A 21,562-nucleotide genomic window follows, 5' to 3' on the forward strand; every position below is an offset into this window, starting at 1 on the left:
CTCCAAAGATATACCACCTCCCAAGAGCACTAGAGCAAGTGAGGGGTCATTTTTACGTTTTTTCATCCAGTCCCTGTTAATATGGGAGAACACTGTGTCTATGCTTAAGGCACAACTCTCCTAAACACGAGAGTGAAGTATACAACTTTAGAACACTTTCCCACCAGGAGACTCGAACCCTAGCCAGCACAGAAGCCTTCCAGCAACTGGCATAACAGGTACGCCTTAACCCACTCCACCACCTGCTCAGACCCTTAAAAGAGATGGTAATTTCAGAGTATTTATACACTCCAAAGATATACCACCTCCCAAGGTGGTATATGACCCCTCACTTGCTCTAGTGCTCTTGGGAGGTGGTATATCTTTGGAGTGTATAAATACTCTGAAATTACCATCTCTTTTAAGGGTCTGAGCAGGTGGTGGAGTGGGTTAAGGCGTACCTGTTATGCCAGTTGCTGGAAGGCTTCTGTGCTGGCTAGGGTTCGAGTCTCCTGGTGGGAAAGTGTTCTAAAGTTGTATACTTCACTCTCGTGTTTAGGAGAGTTGTGCCTTAAGCATAGACACAGTGTTCTCCCATATTAACAGGGACTGGATGAAAAAACGTAAAAATGACCCCTCACTTGCTCTAGTGCTCTTGGGAGGTGGTATATCTTTGGAGTGTATAAATACTCTGAAATTACCATCTCTTTTAAGGGTCTGAGCAGGTGGTGGAGTGGGTTAAGGCGTACCTGTTATGCCAGTTGCTGGAAGGCTTCTGTGCTGGCTAGGGTTCGAGTCTCCTGGTGGGAAAGTGTTCTAAAGTTGTATACTTCACTCTCGTGTTTAGGAGAGTTGTGCCTTAAGCATAGACACAGTGTTCTCCCATATTAACAGGGACTGGATGAAAAAACGTAAAAATGACCCCTCACTTGCTCTAGTGCTCTTGGGAGGTGGTATATCTTTGGAGTGTATAAATACTCTGAAATTACCATCTCTTTTAAGGGTCTGAGCAGGTGGTGGAGTGGGTTAAGGCGTACCTGTTATGCCAGTTGCTGGAAGGCTTCTGTGCTGGCTAGGGTTCGAGTCTCCTGGTGGGAAAGTGTTCTAAAGTTGTATACTTCACTCTCGTGTTTAGGAGAGTTGTGCCTTAAGCATAGACACAGTGTTCTCCCATATTAACAGGGACTGGATGAAAAAACGTAAAAATGACCCCTCACTTGCTCTAGTGCTCTTGGGAGGTGGTATATCTTTGGAGTGTATAAATACTCTGAAATTACCATCTCTTTTAAGGGTCTGAGCAGGTGGTGGAGTGGGTTAAGGCGTACCTGTTATGCCAGTTGCTGGAAGGCTTCTGTGCTGGCTAGGGTTCGAGTCTCCTGGTGGGAAAGTGTTCTAAAGTTGTATATATATATATATATATATATATATATATATATATATATATATATATATATAACATATATATATATATATATATATATATATATATATATATATATATATATATATATATATATTTTATTAAATATGACCGAAAAAGTAAGATTAATAATTCTAACACGAATTTTCTCAATCTTTCGTACATTATGCTTCACTGTTGGAGGTAAATCAAAAATCACTTCTCCAAAATTCATTTTTATTTCTAGTCTGACGCGACACGGGCGCGTTTCGTAAAACTTATTACATTTTCAAAGACTTCACAAATACACAACTGATTAGAACTTGCGTTTCCCTGATTTTATATCTACATTTGAGTGAGGTGGGAAGGGTGATGTGGCATTACATTTGAGTAAGGTGGGAAGGATGATGTGGCATTAGAGGATATTAATAGGGTATTAAAAGTATCAACACAAGACAGAACACGAAACAATGGATATTGAATAGAAGTGTTTGTAGAAAGCCTATTGGTCCATATTTCTTGATGCTTCTATATTGGAGCGGAGTCTTGAGGTGGGTAGAATATAGTTGTGCAATAATTGGCTGTTGATTGCTGGTGTTGACTTCTTGATGTGTAGTGCCTCGCAAACGTCGAGCCGCCTGCTATCGCTGTATCTATCGATGATTTCTGTGTTGTTTACTAGGATTTCTCTGGCGATGGTTTGGTTATGGGAAGAGATTATATGTTCCTTAATGGAGCCCTGTTGTTTATGCATCGTTAAACGCCTAGAAAGAGATGTTGTTGTCTTGCCTATATACTGGGTTTTTTGGAGCTTACAGTCCCCAAGTGGGCATTTGAAGGCATAGACGACGTTAGTCTCTTTTAAAGCGTTCTGTTTCGTGTCTGGAGAGTTTCTCATGAGTAGGCTGGCCGTTTTTCTGGTTTTATAGTAAATCGTCAGTTGTATCCTCTGATTTTTGTCTGTAGGGATAACGTTTCTATTAACAATATCTTTCAGGACCCTTTCCTCTGTTTTATGAGCTGTGGAAAAGAAGTTCCTGTAAAATAGTCTAATAGGGGGTATAGGTGTTGTGTTAGTTGTCTCTTCGGAGGTTGCATGGCTTTTCACTTTCCTTCTTATGATGTCTTCGATGAAACCATTGGAGAAGCCGTTATTGACTAGAACCTGCCTTACCCTACAGAGTTCTTCGTCGACTTGCTTCCATTCTGAGCTAAGATCATTGCCAAAGATCATTGGGGAATATAAACCTGGATATGCGTATGGAAATGTCAAGACGCACAAGCCTGGAAACCCACTTCGGCCAATCATTAGCCAGATACCCACACCCACGTACAGATTGGCGAAGCGACTCAACGGCCTGCTGACTCCTTATGTTCCTTGCGCCTTCAGCCTGAAGTCTCCAAAGGAATTTGTGGACTTACTGCGGGGCGCACGGGCCACAGGGATAAGAGCCTCGTTGGACGTAGAATCGCTGTTTACCAACGTACCTGTGGACGAGACAATCGGAATGATAGCCGACAGAGTGTATCGTGATCCAGCCTGTACTCCTCTTGACATGCCAGAAAGTATTCTGAGGAAACTACTCCAAGCTTGTACTAAAGAGGCACCCTTCTTGAGCCCGGATGGGCACATGTATAAGCAAGTAGATGGGGTCGCTATGGGTTCTCCCCTAGGTGTCCTGTTTGCAAACTTCTACATGGGTACCATCGAGCAAAAAGTCTTAGTCGACATGAACTTGAAACCGGCCATATACTGCAGGTATGTTGACGACATTTTTACACAGGTACCTGATGTCAGACATCTGCAGGAGCTGAAGGAGGCATTTGAGCAGAGTTCCGTGCTGCGTTTCACTTACGAGACGGAAAAGGATGGGAAGCTGCCTTTTCTAGATGTAACAGTCATGGAAAAGGGCGGAGGTTTCCACACTGCAGTCTACACAAAGGAAACAAACATAGGAATGTGCCTAAATGCCAACAGCGACTGCCCTGACAGGTACAAGAGGAGTGTTGTTAACGCATACGTCGACCGTGCTCTCAGCCACAGCTCAGAATGGAAGCAAGTCGACGAAGAACTCTGTAGGGTAAGGCAGGTTCTAGTCAATAACGGCTTCTCCAATGGTTTCATCGAAGACATCATAAGAAGGAAAGTGAAAAGCCATGCAACCTCCGAAGAGACAACTAACACAACACCTATACCCCCTATTAGACTATTTTACAGGAACTTCTTTTCCACAGCTCATAAAACAGAGGAAAGGGTCCTGAAAGATATTGTTAATAGAAACGTTATCCCTACAGACAAAAATCAGAGGATACAACTGACGATTTACTATAAAACCAGAAAAACGGCCAGCCTACTCATGAGAAACTCTCCAGACACGAAACAGAACGCTTTAAAAGAGACTAACGTCGTCTATGCCTTCAAATGCCCACTTGGGGACTGTAAGCTCCAAAAAACCCAGTATATAGGCAAGACAACAACATCTCTTTCTAGGCGTTTAACGATGCATAAACAACAGGGCTCCATTAAGGAACATATAATCTCTTCCCATAACCAAACCATCGCCAGAGAAATCCTAGTAAACAACACAGAAATCATCGATAGATACAGCGATAGCAGGCGGCTCGACGTTTGCGAGGCACTACACATCAAGAAGTCAACACCAGCAATCAACAGCCAATTATTGCACAACTATATTCTACCCACCTCAAGACTCCGCTCCAATATAGAAGCATCAAGAAATATGGACCAATAGGCTTTCTACAAACACTTCTATTCAATATCCATTGTTTCGTGTTCTGTCTTGTGTTGATACTTTTAATACCCTATTAATATCCTCTAATGCCACATCATCCTTCCCACCTTACTCAAATGTAATGCCACATCACCCTTCCCACCTCACTCAAATGTAGATATAAAATCAGGGAAACGCAAGTTCTAATCAGTTGTGTATTTGTGAAGTCTTTGAAAATGTAATAAGTTTTACGAAACGCGCCCGTGTCGCGTCAGACTAGAAATAAAAATGAATTTTGGAGAAGTGATTTTTGATTTACCTCCAACAGTGAAGCATAATGTACGAAAGATTGAGAAAATTCGTGTTAGAATTATTAATCTTACTTTTTCGGTCATATTTAATAAAATATGTCTACAGGAAAGACTGCTACCAAAATATACTAATATATATATATATATATATATATATATAAAGGGGGGTGGTAGAAGCGAACACTCTTACGTATTCAGAGTTAAATGGCAAGTTTTTCCCTGAATGCTCTGTGTTCCCTTCTCTGAGGCTGTGGTCCCTATAATTGCACCAGAGGTGGTACCCCCCTTATATATATATATATATATATATATATATATATATATATATATATATATATATATATATATATATATATATATATATATATATATATATATATATATATATATATATATATATTATATATATATATATATATATATATATATATATATATATATATATATATATATATATATATATATATAATATATATATATATATATATATATAGTGATTTTCAATTCAAGTATTGGACATAAATAGGCAGGAGAGAATGGTGGAGTGAGGTGAGGTACAATAACAAATGAATGGGAATTAGGTGGTCACAAACATGAGCCGCACAAGAAATGCTGAAGACCTATTGGCCCATACGATGCAGTTCCTATCCATACCCACCAACAGGCCACATATGGATTATAATAGCATAAGATAGTAAATATTTACAATGAATTAGTGAGACAAATGTGTTCCAATGATCCTACTCAAATCGCCCTTTAATTGATCTATCAAAAATGAATCTAAGTTATATAAACCACTGCTAATGGTCAAATTACTTTCTTTTGTAATCTGTATCAAAGCAGATTCAATTATGGTTCTGTTATAAGTGCTTTTAAAATTCGTTATTGAAGAAGCCATCTCCCAATCAATTTGGTGAGCATCTTCTGACAGATGAACAAACAAAGCATTAGACAATTGGCCATGTCTTACAGAGTATTTATGTTGCGATATTCTATATTTCAAATCTTTAGATGTTTGCCCAACATAGAACTTATTATAGTCTTTACAAGGTATTTTATAAATGACACAATTATCACTACGAGGGCTGTTCCTAACTAATAGCTTACCAACAGTATTTTCGTAGCTAAACAATACATGTATATTAAAAAGTTTCAAGGCATTGACAATATTCTCAAACCCAGAGAAATATGGTAAACACAACACATTCTTTGGGCGAATTCTTTCACTGCATATATTATTATAATATGTACGACGTGCTTTGTTACGGCAAACTTCCAAAAAACTCAGTGGATAACAAAGCTTAAGACCAATAGAATCAATATTCTTAAACTCTTCGTCTAAGAATTCTGGACTCACAACTCAAAGAGCTCTTAGGTACATTGAAGAAAAATTTGACTTTTTCACATTGTATCTATGCCCTAAAAAATAATGAACATAAGATAAGTTATTCGTAGGTTTTCTGTAGACACTAAACTTTACTGAAAAATCTTCCCTATGAATAAGAACATCTAGGAATGGCAAACATTTATCAATTTCAGTCTCCATAATAAATTTTATAGAGGTGACTTGATCATTAAGTTTGGCTACAAATTCGTCTGTGTTTACATCTGAAGGCCGTATACACAAAATATCATCAACATATCTAAACCATGGAATGATTCCAGGGGTTATTTTTGAAAGAAATTTCTTTTCGAAGAATTCCATGTACAGCAATGGCGATAAAGGATTCCCCATTGCCATTCCAAAAGTCTGTAAATAATATTCATTATTAAAGGTAAATTTATCTCCATTGCTCTCAAACTTGAACATGGAATTCTTGTACAGAGACATTAAAAGAATTTTTCAGTGACAGAGGAGTTAACAAATGGAATGCATTAATTAGTGATGTGGTGGAGGCTGACTCTATACACAGTTTCAAATGTAGATTTGATAGAGCCCAATAGGCTCAGAAATCTGTACACCAGTCGATTGACAGTTGAGAGGCAGGACCAAAGAGCCAGAGCTCAACCGCCACAAGTACAACTAGATGAGTACAACTAGGGAAGTACATACACACATGCGTGAATGCTAGGTATACCTAGTTCTCTTCGCATCACTGTTAACGAATTATAAAGCTCGAGTATTTATTGGTCACCCAAATAAAATTCTGAGGCCTAAATTAAGCATTTGTCTTGTTTAGATCTTTGTTGTGATAGCCTATGTAAACAAACAAGGATGGTTCATATATTATTACTTATTAAGACCCTATTTAAACCCTGCATATAATTTTAGCGATTTTAATATTTGCTAGTGTGGTAGCAAATTTACATTTTTACATAAATGTCTGACTCTACATTTTTAATGTGCTGACAAACATTTTACTTTTTTGTGATTTTCTTTCACCGTCAATCACAAAACCCAAGCAACAGCTGGGGTAGTTAAGGTAATTATCAAGAAAAATCGATTATCTGACATCATAAATACGCTTGTATCCCATCAATCAGTATAAAAGAAAACCTGCGATACACAACAAAGCCTTTTATTTCATAAGCATGAAACTCGATGCTAGAAACCCATGGCAAGTGGATCCACAGAGGATTCCATGAGTACAATAGTCATTTTCGTCAATTCTACTCTTTACAATATTGTATCCTAACTTAACGAAGATAAGAACATCTTGTTTTATATATACTCTCAGGGCAGTATGTCCCTCTTGACCTCATCAATTGACTTCTTAGGAATCTTTCTGGATAATACTGTATAGAGGCTGTTCCTGGCCAGTAGTAAGAGTGCTTAGTGGACGCAGTAATATTATAAATCTAGTAACCAAACACATACAGTAATACATAACAAGGTTATATATATACTATGTATATATATATATGTGGGGGCGCTGCCCCAGGCAAGCGAGAGGATATTGGGTTGTTTCTTTCCCTCTGCTGGTACCTTCGCTCACCAACAACGTTGACACACACCTGGAAGTGAATGGTTTGTATCCAGAATTACCGTTTAAAACTATCATTGACATGAAAATAGAGACTCACATGAACCGGGGAACACGAAGCGAACACTTGTACATAGATACGTGTGTGAAGAAAGCTTTCATACATTCTCTTGTGAGACGAGGTGTGAGGGAAGACCTGATTAAAGGACACAAAAGGGTTGGGGGTAATCCAACGATGAACATCATGGATTATGAGATATATAAAAGGGCATTAAATTCAGCCACCCAGGGAATCAGATTAGCCTAAAGAAATTTGGAAAGAAAACTTGTTCAAAACATAAAGGAATATCCAAAATCATTATATTTATATATACGTAGTAAAACCAAAACAAAGGACTCTGTAGGACTCATAAAAGATGACACTAACCAAGTTATGTTGGATGATAGAAGGGCAGCAAACACTCTGAATGAATACATTACATCAGTGTTCACTAGAAATATTGAACGACATCCCATCACCCACACAAATGTTTGAATGACGTGAAGAGAATGACTTATTAAAGAATATACCCATTACATGCAACACATCATTACATGCATTGACAAACTAAAAGACTGAAAAGCCAAAGGTGTGGATGGATTTTATTCCAAAGTCGTAAAGGAACTGTCAAATGCAATATGCATACCACTGAAACTACTTCTCAGAAATCCCTGGACCAAGGAATAGTTCCCCTGGATTTGAAATATGCAAATGTTACGGTCATTTAAAAAAAAGGGCAGAAAGAGCTCAGTAGAAAACTGCGGTCTGGTCAGCTTGACATCACACATCTGCAAGCTCATGGAGAGAATCCTAAGGGAATGTATCATACATCATCTCACAGAGAACTATCTTGTAAAATCAACGCAACATGGATTTGTTAAAAATAGATCCTGCATTCTAACCTGCTCACATTTATGGAAACGGTAATCGGCTATTCAGAAAAAGGACTTTCGGTAGATGTAGCTTACATGGACTTTACTAAAGATTTTGACAAGGTACCACATGAGAGACTGGCAAGGAAATTACAGGCACATTGAATAAATGGGAAAATACTGGAATGGATGAAACAATTGTTAAAACATGGAAAACAAAGGGTCGTGTTAAATGGGAATGAATCTGACTGGGGGGGAAATGTGCTAAGTTAGATCCCACAGGGGTCCATTTCGGGGTCAACCCTTTTTGTTATATACATCATTGACATAGATGAGAACATTACAAACCACATTATCAAATTTGCAGATGACACTAAGATCTATGGTAAAGTGAGAGGTGAAAATTATATCGAGACTTTACAAAGAGATCTGCATGAACTCCACAAATAGTCAGATAACTGGCAAATGCTCTTTAATGTCGATAAATGCAAGACCTTGCATGGGGGAGGGGGGGCGCATAACAATCCACGTCACAACTACCAAATTGGCAACACTACCTTACAACAGATAGATGAAGAAAAGGACCTTGGTATCAGAATCCAGCATTCACTAAAAGTTGCACAAGTGGGAGTGGCAGTAAAAAAAGCGAACCAAACCCTGGGAATAATCAAGCGTACCTTTGCCTTCAAGAAAAAGAAAGTAGTCGTTGAACTGTATATGTCTCTGGTGCGCCCACACCTGGATTATTACATCCAGGCATGGAGACCTCATCTCCAGAAAGACATAGCTGCTCTGGAGAAGCTGCAACACCGGGCAACAAAAATCATACCAGAGTTTAGTCATCTCTCGTATCTGGAACGGTTGAGGGCCACAGGGCTAACAACACTGCAGACCAGGCATGACAGGGTGGATCTAATAAAAACCTTCAGAATACTAAATAATTTTGACGATGTCGATCCGGACACTTTCTTCAAAAGGTCAGATGTAACACGGACGAGGAGCAATGGGTTCAAGCTCAACAAACCACAATGTAGGACAGAAAACAGGAGATGCTTTTTCACCCATAGGGTTGTAAACCCGTGGAACCGCCTTCCTGCCGAAGCCCTAAACGCCAAAACTCTGCTGGGTTTTAAAATACAGATGGTAAATATCATCCGGGCAATTGGGGAAAACTTTGACAAGCTGCCAGCTTCCTGTCCTCGTCGAGGCCACTAAGGCCCTCAGGTAAATTCAGGTAAATAACGAGGGTGATAGCAGTAGTGTTAGCACACAGTACACCCTGGAAAAATGAATATAAATTGGATAAGTTTAACAAACAAGAAGTAGGAACAAACTCTACCATGTAAGACAATAGGCTCGAGGTCGCTAGATTACTTCAAGCGAAGATTAGACATGCATGGATGAGTTTGGTTGAGAATAAATAGATGCTGCCTCACATGGGCCAATTGGCCTACACTAGAATAACAGGTCAAGGTAGTACTGTGGGGATCGTTCTCGACGCACAATCGAGAATTCCGGGTTCGATTCCCGGACGGGACAGAAATGGTTGGGCACATTTCCTTTCACATAATGCATATGTTCACTTAGCAGCAAGTAGGTACTCAGGAGTTAGTCAGCTTGTTGAGGGGGGATGCATCCTGGGCGGGGTCAGTAATTCTACCTTGGGGGAGTGGGGGAATTAAAATTCATTCACAGTAAATTAAAAAAATTCTATTAATTATGCATATTAAAACAGATGAACATAAGCAGACATTCACACACACACACACTTTCCAATAACAAAGATGGTGTTTCGGTGATAATGTTAATTCAACTTGTGTATAAACAAAAGTTAAACAAGAAAAGCTAAATATATAAAACCAAGTGCTTATGCCAGTGTGACTCTCAAGCACTGCCTCCTACCTAGCCCACCCTGCAGAATCTATAACTCAAAAGATACAGACCTCATTTAAGATTTAGTGCGTGCTGCGTGTTATTCCATGGCTGAACCTCGGCTGACATGAGGATCATGTAGACGGTGGTAGTGAAGATGTTGAGGGCGCCAGCCACAATAAACACTGTGTTCCACCCACTCAGAGTTTGCTGCCGGGGCCGATGGCCGAACACCAGTCGAAAAGCAAAAATAACATTTAAAAACACCTCTGAGTAATAACACCACATACCCCCTATGATGGGGCTGTTCTCATAGAGACCTTGAAAATACTAAACAAATTGGAAGATATTAATTCAGAATACTTCTTTAATAGTTTAAATAAAACGCACACAAGGGACAACAGCTTCAAGCTCCGCTAGCTGCAATGTAGGACAGAAAACGGGAGATCTTTCTGCTAATTGGCTAATAAACTCCCGGAACCGCCTATTTTAGAAATTCTGTCACTAAATACTAACTCCTAGCATACAAAACAAATGATATTATGATAGGCAAATATTAACAATAAGTAATCCTAAATAGCTTAGAGAATCATTAAAATGAAATTCGGATGTTGTGGTTCCTCTAAGAAAATAGGACTATTGCAATGTCACTTGAATTTCAGTTCATTCATAATAGATAATTCATTAGATAATCTTTAAAATGCCAGTCTGTGGATCAAATTAAATAAAAAAGCGTAACCCCATGACTGGACATAATCAAATCGTAAATAAAACCAAGTATCTTTCCCGTTGTTGATAAAAAAACTGGAATAGAACTGTTCCAGAGGACACGTCCCCTGGAGCAGAGGGAAGGAGAGACGGCATTATAGAGACAAGCTTGCCCCAGTCAAGATATGTGCATCAACCCGTCCTCTTAAAAATAACGTCGCTTTTCGCTCGTATGTGCGCTATGGCCAAAAGTGGACGTAATTTGAAATGAAATCGACTCACAAAAGTGAGGTACTGTCCCGTTTTCTGTTTGAGTCGTCTGGCTTACTCGTTAAGATTAGAAGAGGAAACTTTCAATTAACGTTTTTCATAACGTTTTGAAACTTTATGAGAATTTCCTGTCCACCTAACCTACCAGAGGACCCTTAACTTACTGTTCTTGAAAAAAAATCCCAAATTTATTTTCATTTTTTTCATTTTCAAATTACATCCACTTTTGGCCATACGGGCAAACGGCCAAAAGCGACGTTATTTTTAAGAGGACAGGTTGGTGCATAAGCTAACAGAGAAACTTCCCACGATTCGCACCACAGAGTAACCAGAGAGTCTCTGATCATCAGTACAAACTCGCTAGTATTGGGAAGTATTATATTTCCAATTAACTAAACTAGTATATGTCAAAGTGGTCATTTATAAGTATATATAGTTATAATTGGTTATGATGCGGGGCAAGCCACTCACAACGGGTAAGCTTTGTTTAATCACTCTCCATATCATTTCCATATTATATGCCTCATATATTAATTCCAGTTTAATACTCTGTAATTATTCAGCAGGTGAATTCCAAGGGGAAGGAAAAATTTCTACACATTCCCTGGTGCAAGACGAGGCTTACCACATCGCCATTAAAGCCTCACCCACGAGTTTCAGCTTACACGACGGAGGTGTGTCCATTGCTTATTATCAGGTCACATTCCACATAACAGCTAAGGTGTACTTTGAATTATAACTAACCTTTGTAGATTAACTATTACTAACAAATTTGAGGCAATCGATTGATTTTGATTAGGGGGTTAATAAGTAAACCCTCAGGCTGTGAAGGGAAGATCCAAGCAGAACCACTATAGAATCATACAGTCCACTTTTATTAGAAATCAATCATTAATAAATAAACTAGAAATAATTTAATAGAATAATAATTCATTATTAAATAAATAAATAAATTCTTGCCTGGAGATTTTTCCCACCTTTTTTGGTTCTTCGTACCGGGATCTTCCTGATCCATAAATAATCAGTGTAATAAATAAATTAACAATAAATAGCAGTTAAAGTAAACTGGTATAATTCACCTAATGGCCGAAACTCGGGTAACCTCAGTTAGCGGTGCACGGAAGTGTTACTGCAAACAATTAACAAGCACCATCATTGTTCCAAGGACAGTAAACAAGGAGCACAAATACGTGCAAACAAATTAAGATCAACGATTAGAAAACTACTCAAACCCAGTGCTACGCATTTGCGAATTTATACATCAATTAAGTCAAGAGTTATATCTGCAGACTGTGGAGTCAAAATTAAAATCAACCCAATTCTGACTGTAATCACAGAATTATCAACTAGATTTGAGATCATTTTAATTTCACGAACAGCCACCAACAAAACAATAACATTCAATTAAATAATCGTAATTGAAACTACTGCTGCTAACACAATATTAACAGTAGCTCTTGATTAGTCTCATTACTCAACAAATAATTTACACTATTAAATATCACCAGAGATTGATGAGAGGCTATTAGACATATATATATTTCTCTAAAGTTTAGAGAGAAACATTCAACATAAAACAAAAAAACTAATAAAATATTGCACCTTTGTCCTTACTTCACAATATTATATTAATATACTTCATGCCAACCCGTATTAGGGTAGGGTACCAAACTTGTCTGGTGTTGAATTAAATATTGAGCAAACTAGCAATCATTTAAAATTGTGCAGACCCTAAATTGGGTTGGATAATTTACAACACGAGTTGTGTTGAACACATATTCTTATTTTACTTGTATTATATTACCATATACTATTACATTGTAATAATTATTATTATATTTATTATTATAATAAAAATAGAACTATTTAATAATTATTTCTCTTCCTTCTGCTGGGTCATGAAGGAAGCCAGCCTCGGGTGAAAGAGGGCTGTGAGAATCTCTGTCTGGAACCCGTAGATGCAGGGCTCAGACGTCCACCTACGGCAGGGCTCATGCAGCCTAAGCTCTGCTTCAGGAGGCTGGGGTCGTTCTTGCCCGTGCTGGGGTGGTTCTTCTCCGGCCCCGACCACAGCGGTCTCCGGGTTTGGGGTCCCTGTGCCTTCTATTACCAACCTCAAGGTAAACTCTGGAGCTGGAGCCCCAAAGAGCAGTTCGTTGTTGCTTTCAATCTCGTTCTGATAGTTCCTGCGATGGCACTGGAACCAATCGTATTGGTATTTGCCTTTCCATTGGAGGCTTTCTGTGCCGTGGAGAGGGGGAGAGACCTGCTGCTTGGGTAGCAGCTTCTCCTCCATATCGACCTACCCTAGCTTTGTACCCTGGATAGGCCACTCCAGACCAACAACCAGAGTGCAACTCCATAGTCTTCTGAGACTGATGGATGCCTACTACTATATTCATCTATATATTAACTATAACTATTTCACCTTTGAGTGTTAAGAAGTGACAGTAATCCATCCGTTGGTGAAAAAGATGAGCTAGCTTTAGGTACTCCTATTAGTACCCCTACACTGATTACCACTCAAATCATTTGTGTGATTATATATATATATATATATATTGGTGTATACTGGCAGCAGGTTTTCTTTCAAACATGTTTCATTGAATATGACCGCATATTCTGTATTTATTATTTTCTGGTTTAGGGCTTCTATCCCTCTAACTATTTTCTTAGCATCAGGGCTTAATTGAAATAGGAGTTCTCCAAAACTCATTTTCGTACTTTTAAGGTGAAGAAAAGAAGTGATTTACTATAGAGTGTATTACACTTATTTGTATAATTTGCACGACGTTTCGAACCTCCATGGTTCATTCTCAAGTGAACAGATCTTACAATACTAGTTGATTTTATACCCGCATTAGGTCAGGTGATAATACAATGAAGGTGAAAACATGGGAGGATACATAAGGGATAAACATAAGGGCTGCAGAAGGCTTATTGGCCCATACGAGGCATCTCCTATCTAAACACAAAGATTAATCCAGTGTAATTGGCCTGTTATGTTGGACATTGTCTTCTGTGTTGGCATCGATGTGTTCTTGTCTTGTCCTTACTCTCATGGTGGGTAGAGTAAATAGTTCCGTGATTTGGGTGTTCATGGTAGGTCGCTCTATTCTTATGTGAATTGCCTCAAGAATTTGTAATCTTCTTGAATCTTGGGTTTTGTCTATTATGCAAGTATTCTTGTTCAACATTTCTCTTGTTAGAGTAATGTCATGGGCTTGTCTCATGTGATTCCTAGGGGCACCAGATTGAAGATGGCATGTCAAACGCCTCGTCAGCTTGGTCGACGTCATACCTATGTACTTACATTGAAGGTTACATCCTTCGTGGGGGCAAGTGTACATGTATACAACGCTTGACTGCTGTAGAGGGTTCTCCGTCGGCTTCGGGCTGTTTTTGATAAGGAGTTCGGAAGTCTTCTTGGTTTTGTAGAATATTATCAGGTTTATGTTTTGGTTAGGAGTAGTGCTTTTTACTCGTTTACGGATTATTTCTTTCATTATTCTTTCCTCTTTTATATGTTCACTGTGCATGGTTGATTTGTAATATAATTTTATTGGGGGTGTTGTGGTTTCTGTTCTAGGTTCTGAATTATACCAACGGTCCAAGTGTCTTCTTATAGCAGCGTTTATTTCCGCGTTGCTATATCCGTTGTTCACCAATACCTGAGTTACTCTTTCAAACTCTCTACTCACGTTGCTCCATTCAGAGCAGTGGGTAAGCGCTCGACGAATATAAGCATTGAGAACACTGGCTTTGTATCTTTGGGGGCACTCACTTCTACCGTTCAGGCATAATCCTATGTTGGTGGGCTTGGTATATACGTTGGTGCTTAAAGCACCACCAAAAACAGGAACCTCTTTAAGCACCAACGTATATACTAAGCCCACCAACATAGGATTATGCCTGAACGGTAGAAGTGAGTGCCCCCAAAGATACAAAGCCAGTGTTCTCAATGCTTATATTCGTCGAGCGCTTACCCACTGCTCTGAATGGAGCAACGTGAGTAGAGAGTTTGAAAGACTAACTCAGGTATTGGTGAACAACGGATATAGCAACGCGGAAATAAACGCTGCTATAAGAAGACACTTGGACCGTTGGTATAATTCAGAACCTAGAACAGAAACCACAACACCCCCAATAAAATTATATTACAAATCAACCATGCACAGTGAACATATAAAAGAGGAAAGAATAATGAAAGAAATAATCCGTAAAGGAGTAAAAAGCACTACTCCTAACCAAAACATAAACCTGATAATATTCTACAAAACCAAGAAGACTTCCGAGCTCCTTATCAAAAACAGCCCGAAGCCGACGGAGAACCCTCTACAGCAGTCAAGCGTTGTATACATGTACACTTGCCCCCACGAAGGATGTAACCTTCAATGTAAGTACATAGGTATGACGTCGACCAAGCTGACGAGGCGTTTGACATGCCATCTTCAATCTGGTGCCCCTAGGAATCACATGAGACAAGCCCATGACATTACTCTAACAAGAGAAATGTTGAACAAGAATACTTGCATAATAGACAAAACCCAAGATTCAAGAAGATTACAAATTCTTGAGGCAATTCACATAAGACTAGAGCGACCTACCATGAACACCCAAATCACGGAACTATTTACTCTACCCACCATGAGAGTAAGGACAAGACAAGAACATATCGATGCCAACACAGAAGACAATGTCCAACATAACAGGCCAATTACACTGGATTAATCTTTGTGTTTAGATAGGAGATGCCTCGTATGGGCCAATAAGCCTTCTGCAGCCCCTATGTTTATCCCTTATGTATCCCCCCATGTTTTCACCTTAATTGTATTATCACCTGACCTAATGCGGGTATAAAATCAACTAGTATTGTAAGATCTGTTCACTTGAGAATGAACCATGGAGGTTCGAAACGTCGTGCAAATTATATAAATAAGTGTAATACACTCTATAGTAAATCACTTCTTTTCTTCACCTTAAAAGTACGAAAATGAGTTTTGGAGAACTCCTATTTCAATTAAGCCCTGATGCTAAGAAAATAGTTAGAGGGATAGAAGCCCTAAACCAGAAAATAATAAATACAGAATATGCGGTCATATTCAATGACCGCATATATATTGGTGTATACTGGCAGCAGGTTTTCTTTCAAACATGTTTCATTGAATATGACCGCATATTCTGTATTTATTATTTTCTGGTTTAGGGCTTCTATCCCTCTAACTATTTTCTTAGCATCAGGGCTTAATTGAAATAGGAGTTCTCCAAAACTCATTTTCGTACTTTTAAGGTGAAGAAAAGAAGTGATTTACTATAGAGTGTATTACACTTATTTGTATAATTTGCACGACGTTTCGAACCTCCATGGTTCATTCTCAAGTGAACAGATCTTACAATACTAGTTGATTTTATACCCGCATTAGGTCAGGTGATAATACAATGAAGGTGAAAACACGGGGGGATACATAAGGGATAAACATAGGGGCTGCAGAAGGCTTATTATTATTAGACTTATCGATGCCAACACAGAAGACAATGTCCAACATAACAGGCCAATTACACTGGATTAATCTTTGTGTTTAGATAGGAGATGCCTCGTATGGGCCAATAAGCCTTCTGCAGCCCCTATGTTTATCCCTTATGTATCCCCCCATGTTTTCACCTTCATTGTATTATCACCTGACCTAATGCGGGTATAAAATCAACTAGTATTGTAAGATCTGTTCACTTGAGAATGAACCATGGAGGTTCGAAACGTCGTGCAAATTATACAAATAAGTGTAATACACTCTATAGTAAATCACTTCTTTTTTTCACCTTAAAAGTACGAAAATGAGTTTTGGAGAACTCCTATTTCAATTAAGCCCTGATGCTAAGAAAATAGTTAGAGGGATAGAAGCCCTAAACCAAAAAATAATAAATACAGAATATGCGGTCATATTCAATGAAACATATATATATATATATATATATATATATATATATATATATATATATATATATATATAATCACACGTTCCACGTTCAAAGTGGCCTCTGGGCCGTATAGTCTCTGTTCATCCAGACAGCCAGGGTGTCTTGAGGATTGTGAAAGTGAAGGGCAAAGGCACCATTAGTCTCAAGACACTAGAGAAATTGGTTCCTTTGGAGCTAGCAGGAAATGAAGTCGACCAAAGACTTCCCACCCCTGCAACTTCAGTACAGGACATCCGTCCTGAATGAACTGTCACACAATGGTACAAACTAAAACTCAAGCAATATTTTAATAATTCTGACAGAGAGCAATGAAGTATTCGCCAGTCCTAAACAGTGGACTCCGACCCATGTTTCTCCCCCCCAGTACTATGTTGGAAATTACAACACTAATTACTAACTCCAAACATACTAAGCAATTGCTGTTATGTTTGTCAAACATTAACACTAACCCTAAATAGCTTAGTGAATCATTCAAAGAAACTTCAAATCTTGTGGCTCCTCTTAGAAATTGGGACTATTGCCATATCACCTGAATTTCTATTAATTCATAATACTTACATTAGATAATCAATAAAATGCCAGTCTGGGGATCAAATTAAATGAAAAAATGTAACCATGAGTGGACATAATTAAATCGAGAAAAAAATCAAGGTCTCCTTCCCATTGCCGATAAAAGACTGAATCGAACCTTCCAGAAAACACGTCCCCGGGAGTGGGGGTGGGGGGTTGGTGGGAAGGAGAGACGCCGTTATAGAGACAAACTTGCCCCCAGTCAACACACGTGCATAAGCTAACAGAGAAACTTCCCGTGAGTCGCACTACTAACGAACCAGAGAGTCTCCTATCAACAGAACGAGCTTGCTAGTACTGGGAAGTATTATATTTCTGATTAGACTAGTATATGTCATAGTGGCATTGTATGTGTATATCTGGTGTTAATTGGTTAAGTTGCAGGGCAAGCCACCCAGAACAGGTAAGCTTTGTTTAATCACTGACAATATCCTTTTCCTGTTATATGCCTCATATATTAGTTGTAGTTTACTACTCTGTAATTGTTCAGCAAGTGAAGTCCAAGGGAAAGGAGAAATTTCAACACATTCCCTGGTGCAACACGAGGCTTACATCCATGCACATCGCCATTAAAGCCTAACCCACGAGTTTCAGCTTACATGACAGGCGTGTCCATTGCTTATTATCAGGTCACATTCAAAATAACAGCGAAGCTATTCCTTGTGTTATAACTGACTATCATAGATTAACTAATTACCAAAAATTTGAGCCAATCGATTAATTTTGATTAAGCGATTATTAAATAAACCCCCAGGTTGCAAAATGGAAGTTCCTAGCAGAACCACTATTGAATCATACAGTCCACTTTAATTAGAAATCAATAATTAATAAATAAACTTGAAATAATTTAATAAATTAAATTAATAATAAATTATTAAATAAATACATAATTTCCTGCTAGCAGATTTTTCCTACAGCCTACTTGCTAAGGGTGTCAATGCCATGACGCATAAATTTAAATTTCAGCTGGAAAAATCCTTGGGGGGAAAAACGTGAGGACCTTTGACAAGCCGCTGGCTTGTCAAAGGCCTTGTTCTAGGCCACCGAAGATGGCGGCCCTCGTGCAAATTAAAGAAAATGCCCTCTTATTGACTTAAATGATCCTCTCCTTCTATTGACTGAGATTCATCTCCCACTTATTCATATGCCCCCTATTCCTTAATGGCTCGAATGCCCTCCTCTCCTACTAACTCAACTGCCGCCCCTCCCTCCTTCCCACTAATGAATCAAATGCCCCTCTCTTTCATACTAGTGAATCAAATCTTCTAACCTCCCACTAGTGACTCGAATGGTCCCTCTCTCTCTACTAAATGAAATGCTCCCCCTGCCCTCTACTGACTGAAATACCTCCCTTTCCCTCTCTCTTCTGACTCGATCACTTTTGTACCGACTTACGTTGTCCTTGGTGATGGCACCGGTGATGACAGGTGAGAGGAAGCCTGTGATGGCACCGATGGTGTTGTTGAAGCCCACCAAGGTGCTGGCTAGGTTGGGCGCGATGTCCTGCTCGATGAGGCTTCCACCGCTGTAGCAGGTCCCGTTGATGCCCATCGCCAGCGTCATGACGACGACGGCCATTGTGGAGTCGCACTTGACGAAGCACACGGTGAACAGGAATACAGAAGGGATGTAGTATCCTGAATGGAATGGAATGGAATTATCAGGGGAAAGCACCAAGTCATTACGACTATATAGCACTTGGAAGGGGTCAGGATAAGGATTTGGGAGGAGGAGAGGAATGGTGCCCCAACCTCTTGGACAGTCGGGGATTGAACGCCGACCTGCATGAAGCGAGACCGTCACTCTACCGTGCAGCCCAAGGGGGTGCACGGTAGAGTGCACGGTGCACGGTGCACACGGTAGGGTGCACGGTGCACATTAATATTAATTAATATTAATTAATTAATATTGTATTAATTTGCGCAGTGGCAGTATCGTAACCAATGAGGTACATCCGAGGTGCGATTATTGCTAGTAGTATCCTGAAGGGATAAAAGACACTTTGTACAAAAGACTATTCTTATGGGCTATTCATGCCTGTGCCACCACTTGGGTGTCTTAATCTTCATCAATTAAAGACTGTTCGCCAATCGATTTAAAATCTAACTCGACCCCAAGCCAGCCTAAGCAATATGTACAGTTTAACACACACACAAAATGAGCTTTGTCGATTCGTCCTGCGCAGGAATTATTGGACGCACAGAACGTTGCGTGCATAATTTGACGACACCCTTCTCGCAAATGGTTTGCCACGTGTGTTAGCCAACTCACGTGGCAAAACATGGAATCAACCTACCCTGGCTTTGTGCCCTGGTGAGGCCACTCCAGACCGTCAACCAGAGCGCAACTCCATAGTCTCCTGTGACTGATGGATGCCTACTCCTAGCCAGCTCTGTTATGTGATATACATGTATGTGAAAAGGCAATACCAAGGTCTTAAATGAACGTCCTTCATTCAGTTGTGCTTCATTGTTTGCGAGTGTGCAGGTATTAGAGAGCGGTGCCCGGGCCCATCAAAGCATTTCCGTTTATTACTAAGAGAACAGGATCCTGTGTAATTAATATTGTGATGGTATAAGTGTTCCATTATTTAAATGTGCGTTAACGTGTGGGCCTAGTTGTGCTTGTGCGAGTTGAGCTTAAACTTCCGTATTCCGCCGCAAATAAATGTATTGACTGGGTATAATTGGTAAGTGAACAGTATACACTCAAACGGTATACACTCTCTTGTGTACACCGTTTGAATATATAGAGGAAGCCATTACTTCCTCTATATATTCGGTTATTTAACTTTCCCCGTACATTTATTTATGAATTTATTTCTTAATATGCCAAAAGGTACAGAGGGTGGTGAAAGTGGCACATTCTGGCATGGGTACTGGCACACACAGTGCCACGGACAGGCCCTTAATCTAGCAAATAAGTGTAATGATAGGTACGCCGTAAAAGAATTTGAATTCACATAACTACTTCATCATAGTGATAAAATAAATTATACTGAGGAAGCTGCATCTCTACAGGTAATATACAGAGTGAGTAGCACAAGGTGAGATACTGTGAAGTTAGGTACTTTTTTTTTTTACTTTTGATTTACATATAGGTTTGAAATTGTTTAAATTCATTTTGGAGTGAATTCCATATACTGTTTTTTTTTTATTTGCCTGACATTTTGTCAGCCTCATTTTGGATCATAATTCACAGGTGTCTCCTCATTCTGGTTTTTCTCATGTCAATATGTCACTCGCTGATTATCTTATCGATACTCTTGACTGATTGAGAATCTTTGTACTCTGTGATTATTTCAGGTACTCTTTTGGCATCAGTAGTGAAAGATTTTTGTGTAGTGTATCGTCGTGGCTGGGTTTGTTTATCTATGGGAGCACTGTGTGTGTATCTATGCTAAAAATGCTGTCAGACGAGTATGGCACAGTCATACACAACAAGGTGGTGTGTGTTCGTGATGCTCACCCACGGCAGAGGAGAGCCTCCTCACAGACAGTACGGACAGCACCCGTCTCTTCGTTAGTGCCTCCATCAGCATACCCCATATTACAGCGATGATGATCATTGCCAGAGAGGGCAGCGAGGCCACCAAACCGTTCTGTGTAGCGGAGAACAAAATAAATCTTCGTGTGTTTGTCTGGAATGTTATGTCCTTCCTCGTACCCAATATTATTTCAACAGAGCAGGGTACAAGAAAGTAAGGAAGGAAGGAAGAGTAGCTATAGCAGCTGCTGAAAAAGGGGTACGATTTTTTTGGCTTATTAACATGACCATTCGCATTTCTGCAGCTGCTCTGGTGGTTGTGGTTAAAATATTCCCTGCGCCTCATTCTGCAGGAATGAGAATGCATTCCAGAACAACTGATTGTATAAAGTAATTACAAACGTTCATATAGGTCGTACCAGC

General features: G+C 39.3%; 1 protein-coding gene and 1 non-coding gene across 4 annotated transcripts in view; one reads left to right on the forward strand and one right to left on the reverse strand.

Annotated features, from left to right (window-relative positions):
• Nucleotides 1-6,924: 6,924 nt before the first annotated feature.
• Nucleotides 6,925-21,562, reverse strand: part of LOC123758031 (sialin) — a 28,476-nt gene continuing 13,838 nt past the window's right edge. For 2 of the 3 annotated variants that reach the window (XM_069338964.1, XM_069338967.1), the window contains 4 exons: nt 21,122-21,254; nt 19,049-19,290; nt 10,201-10,339; nt 6,925-7,376 (listed from right to left, as the gene is read on the reverse strand). In XM_069338964.1, the coding sequence (XP_069195065.1) occupies nt 10,202-10,339; nt 19,049-19,290; nt 21,122-21,254 (513 nt within the window). In that variant the 3' untranslated portion in view covers nt 6,925-7,376; nt 10,201. Of the gene's footprint in view, nt 7,377-10,200; nt 10,340-19,040; nt 19,291-21,121; nt 21,255-21,562 lie in introns of those variants that run through there. The other variant, XM_069338965.1, reaches the window with a different exon arrangement.
• LOC138373015 (U4 spliceosomal RNA) lies at nt 19,568-19,707 on the forward strand. The gene has a single exon (XR_011231036.1). It is a non-coding gene; the product is annotated as a U4 spliceosomal RNA (small nuclear RNA).

Source organism: Procambarus clarkii, chromosome 40 (assembly GCF_040958095.1).
Source record: "Procambarus clarkii isolate CNS0578487 chromosome 40, FALCON_Pclarkii_2.0, whole genome shotgun sequence".
NCBI classification, from domain to species: Eukaryota; Metazoa; Arthropoda; class Malacostraca; order Decapoda; family Cambaridae; genus Procambarus; species Procambarus clarkii.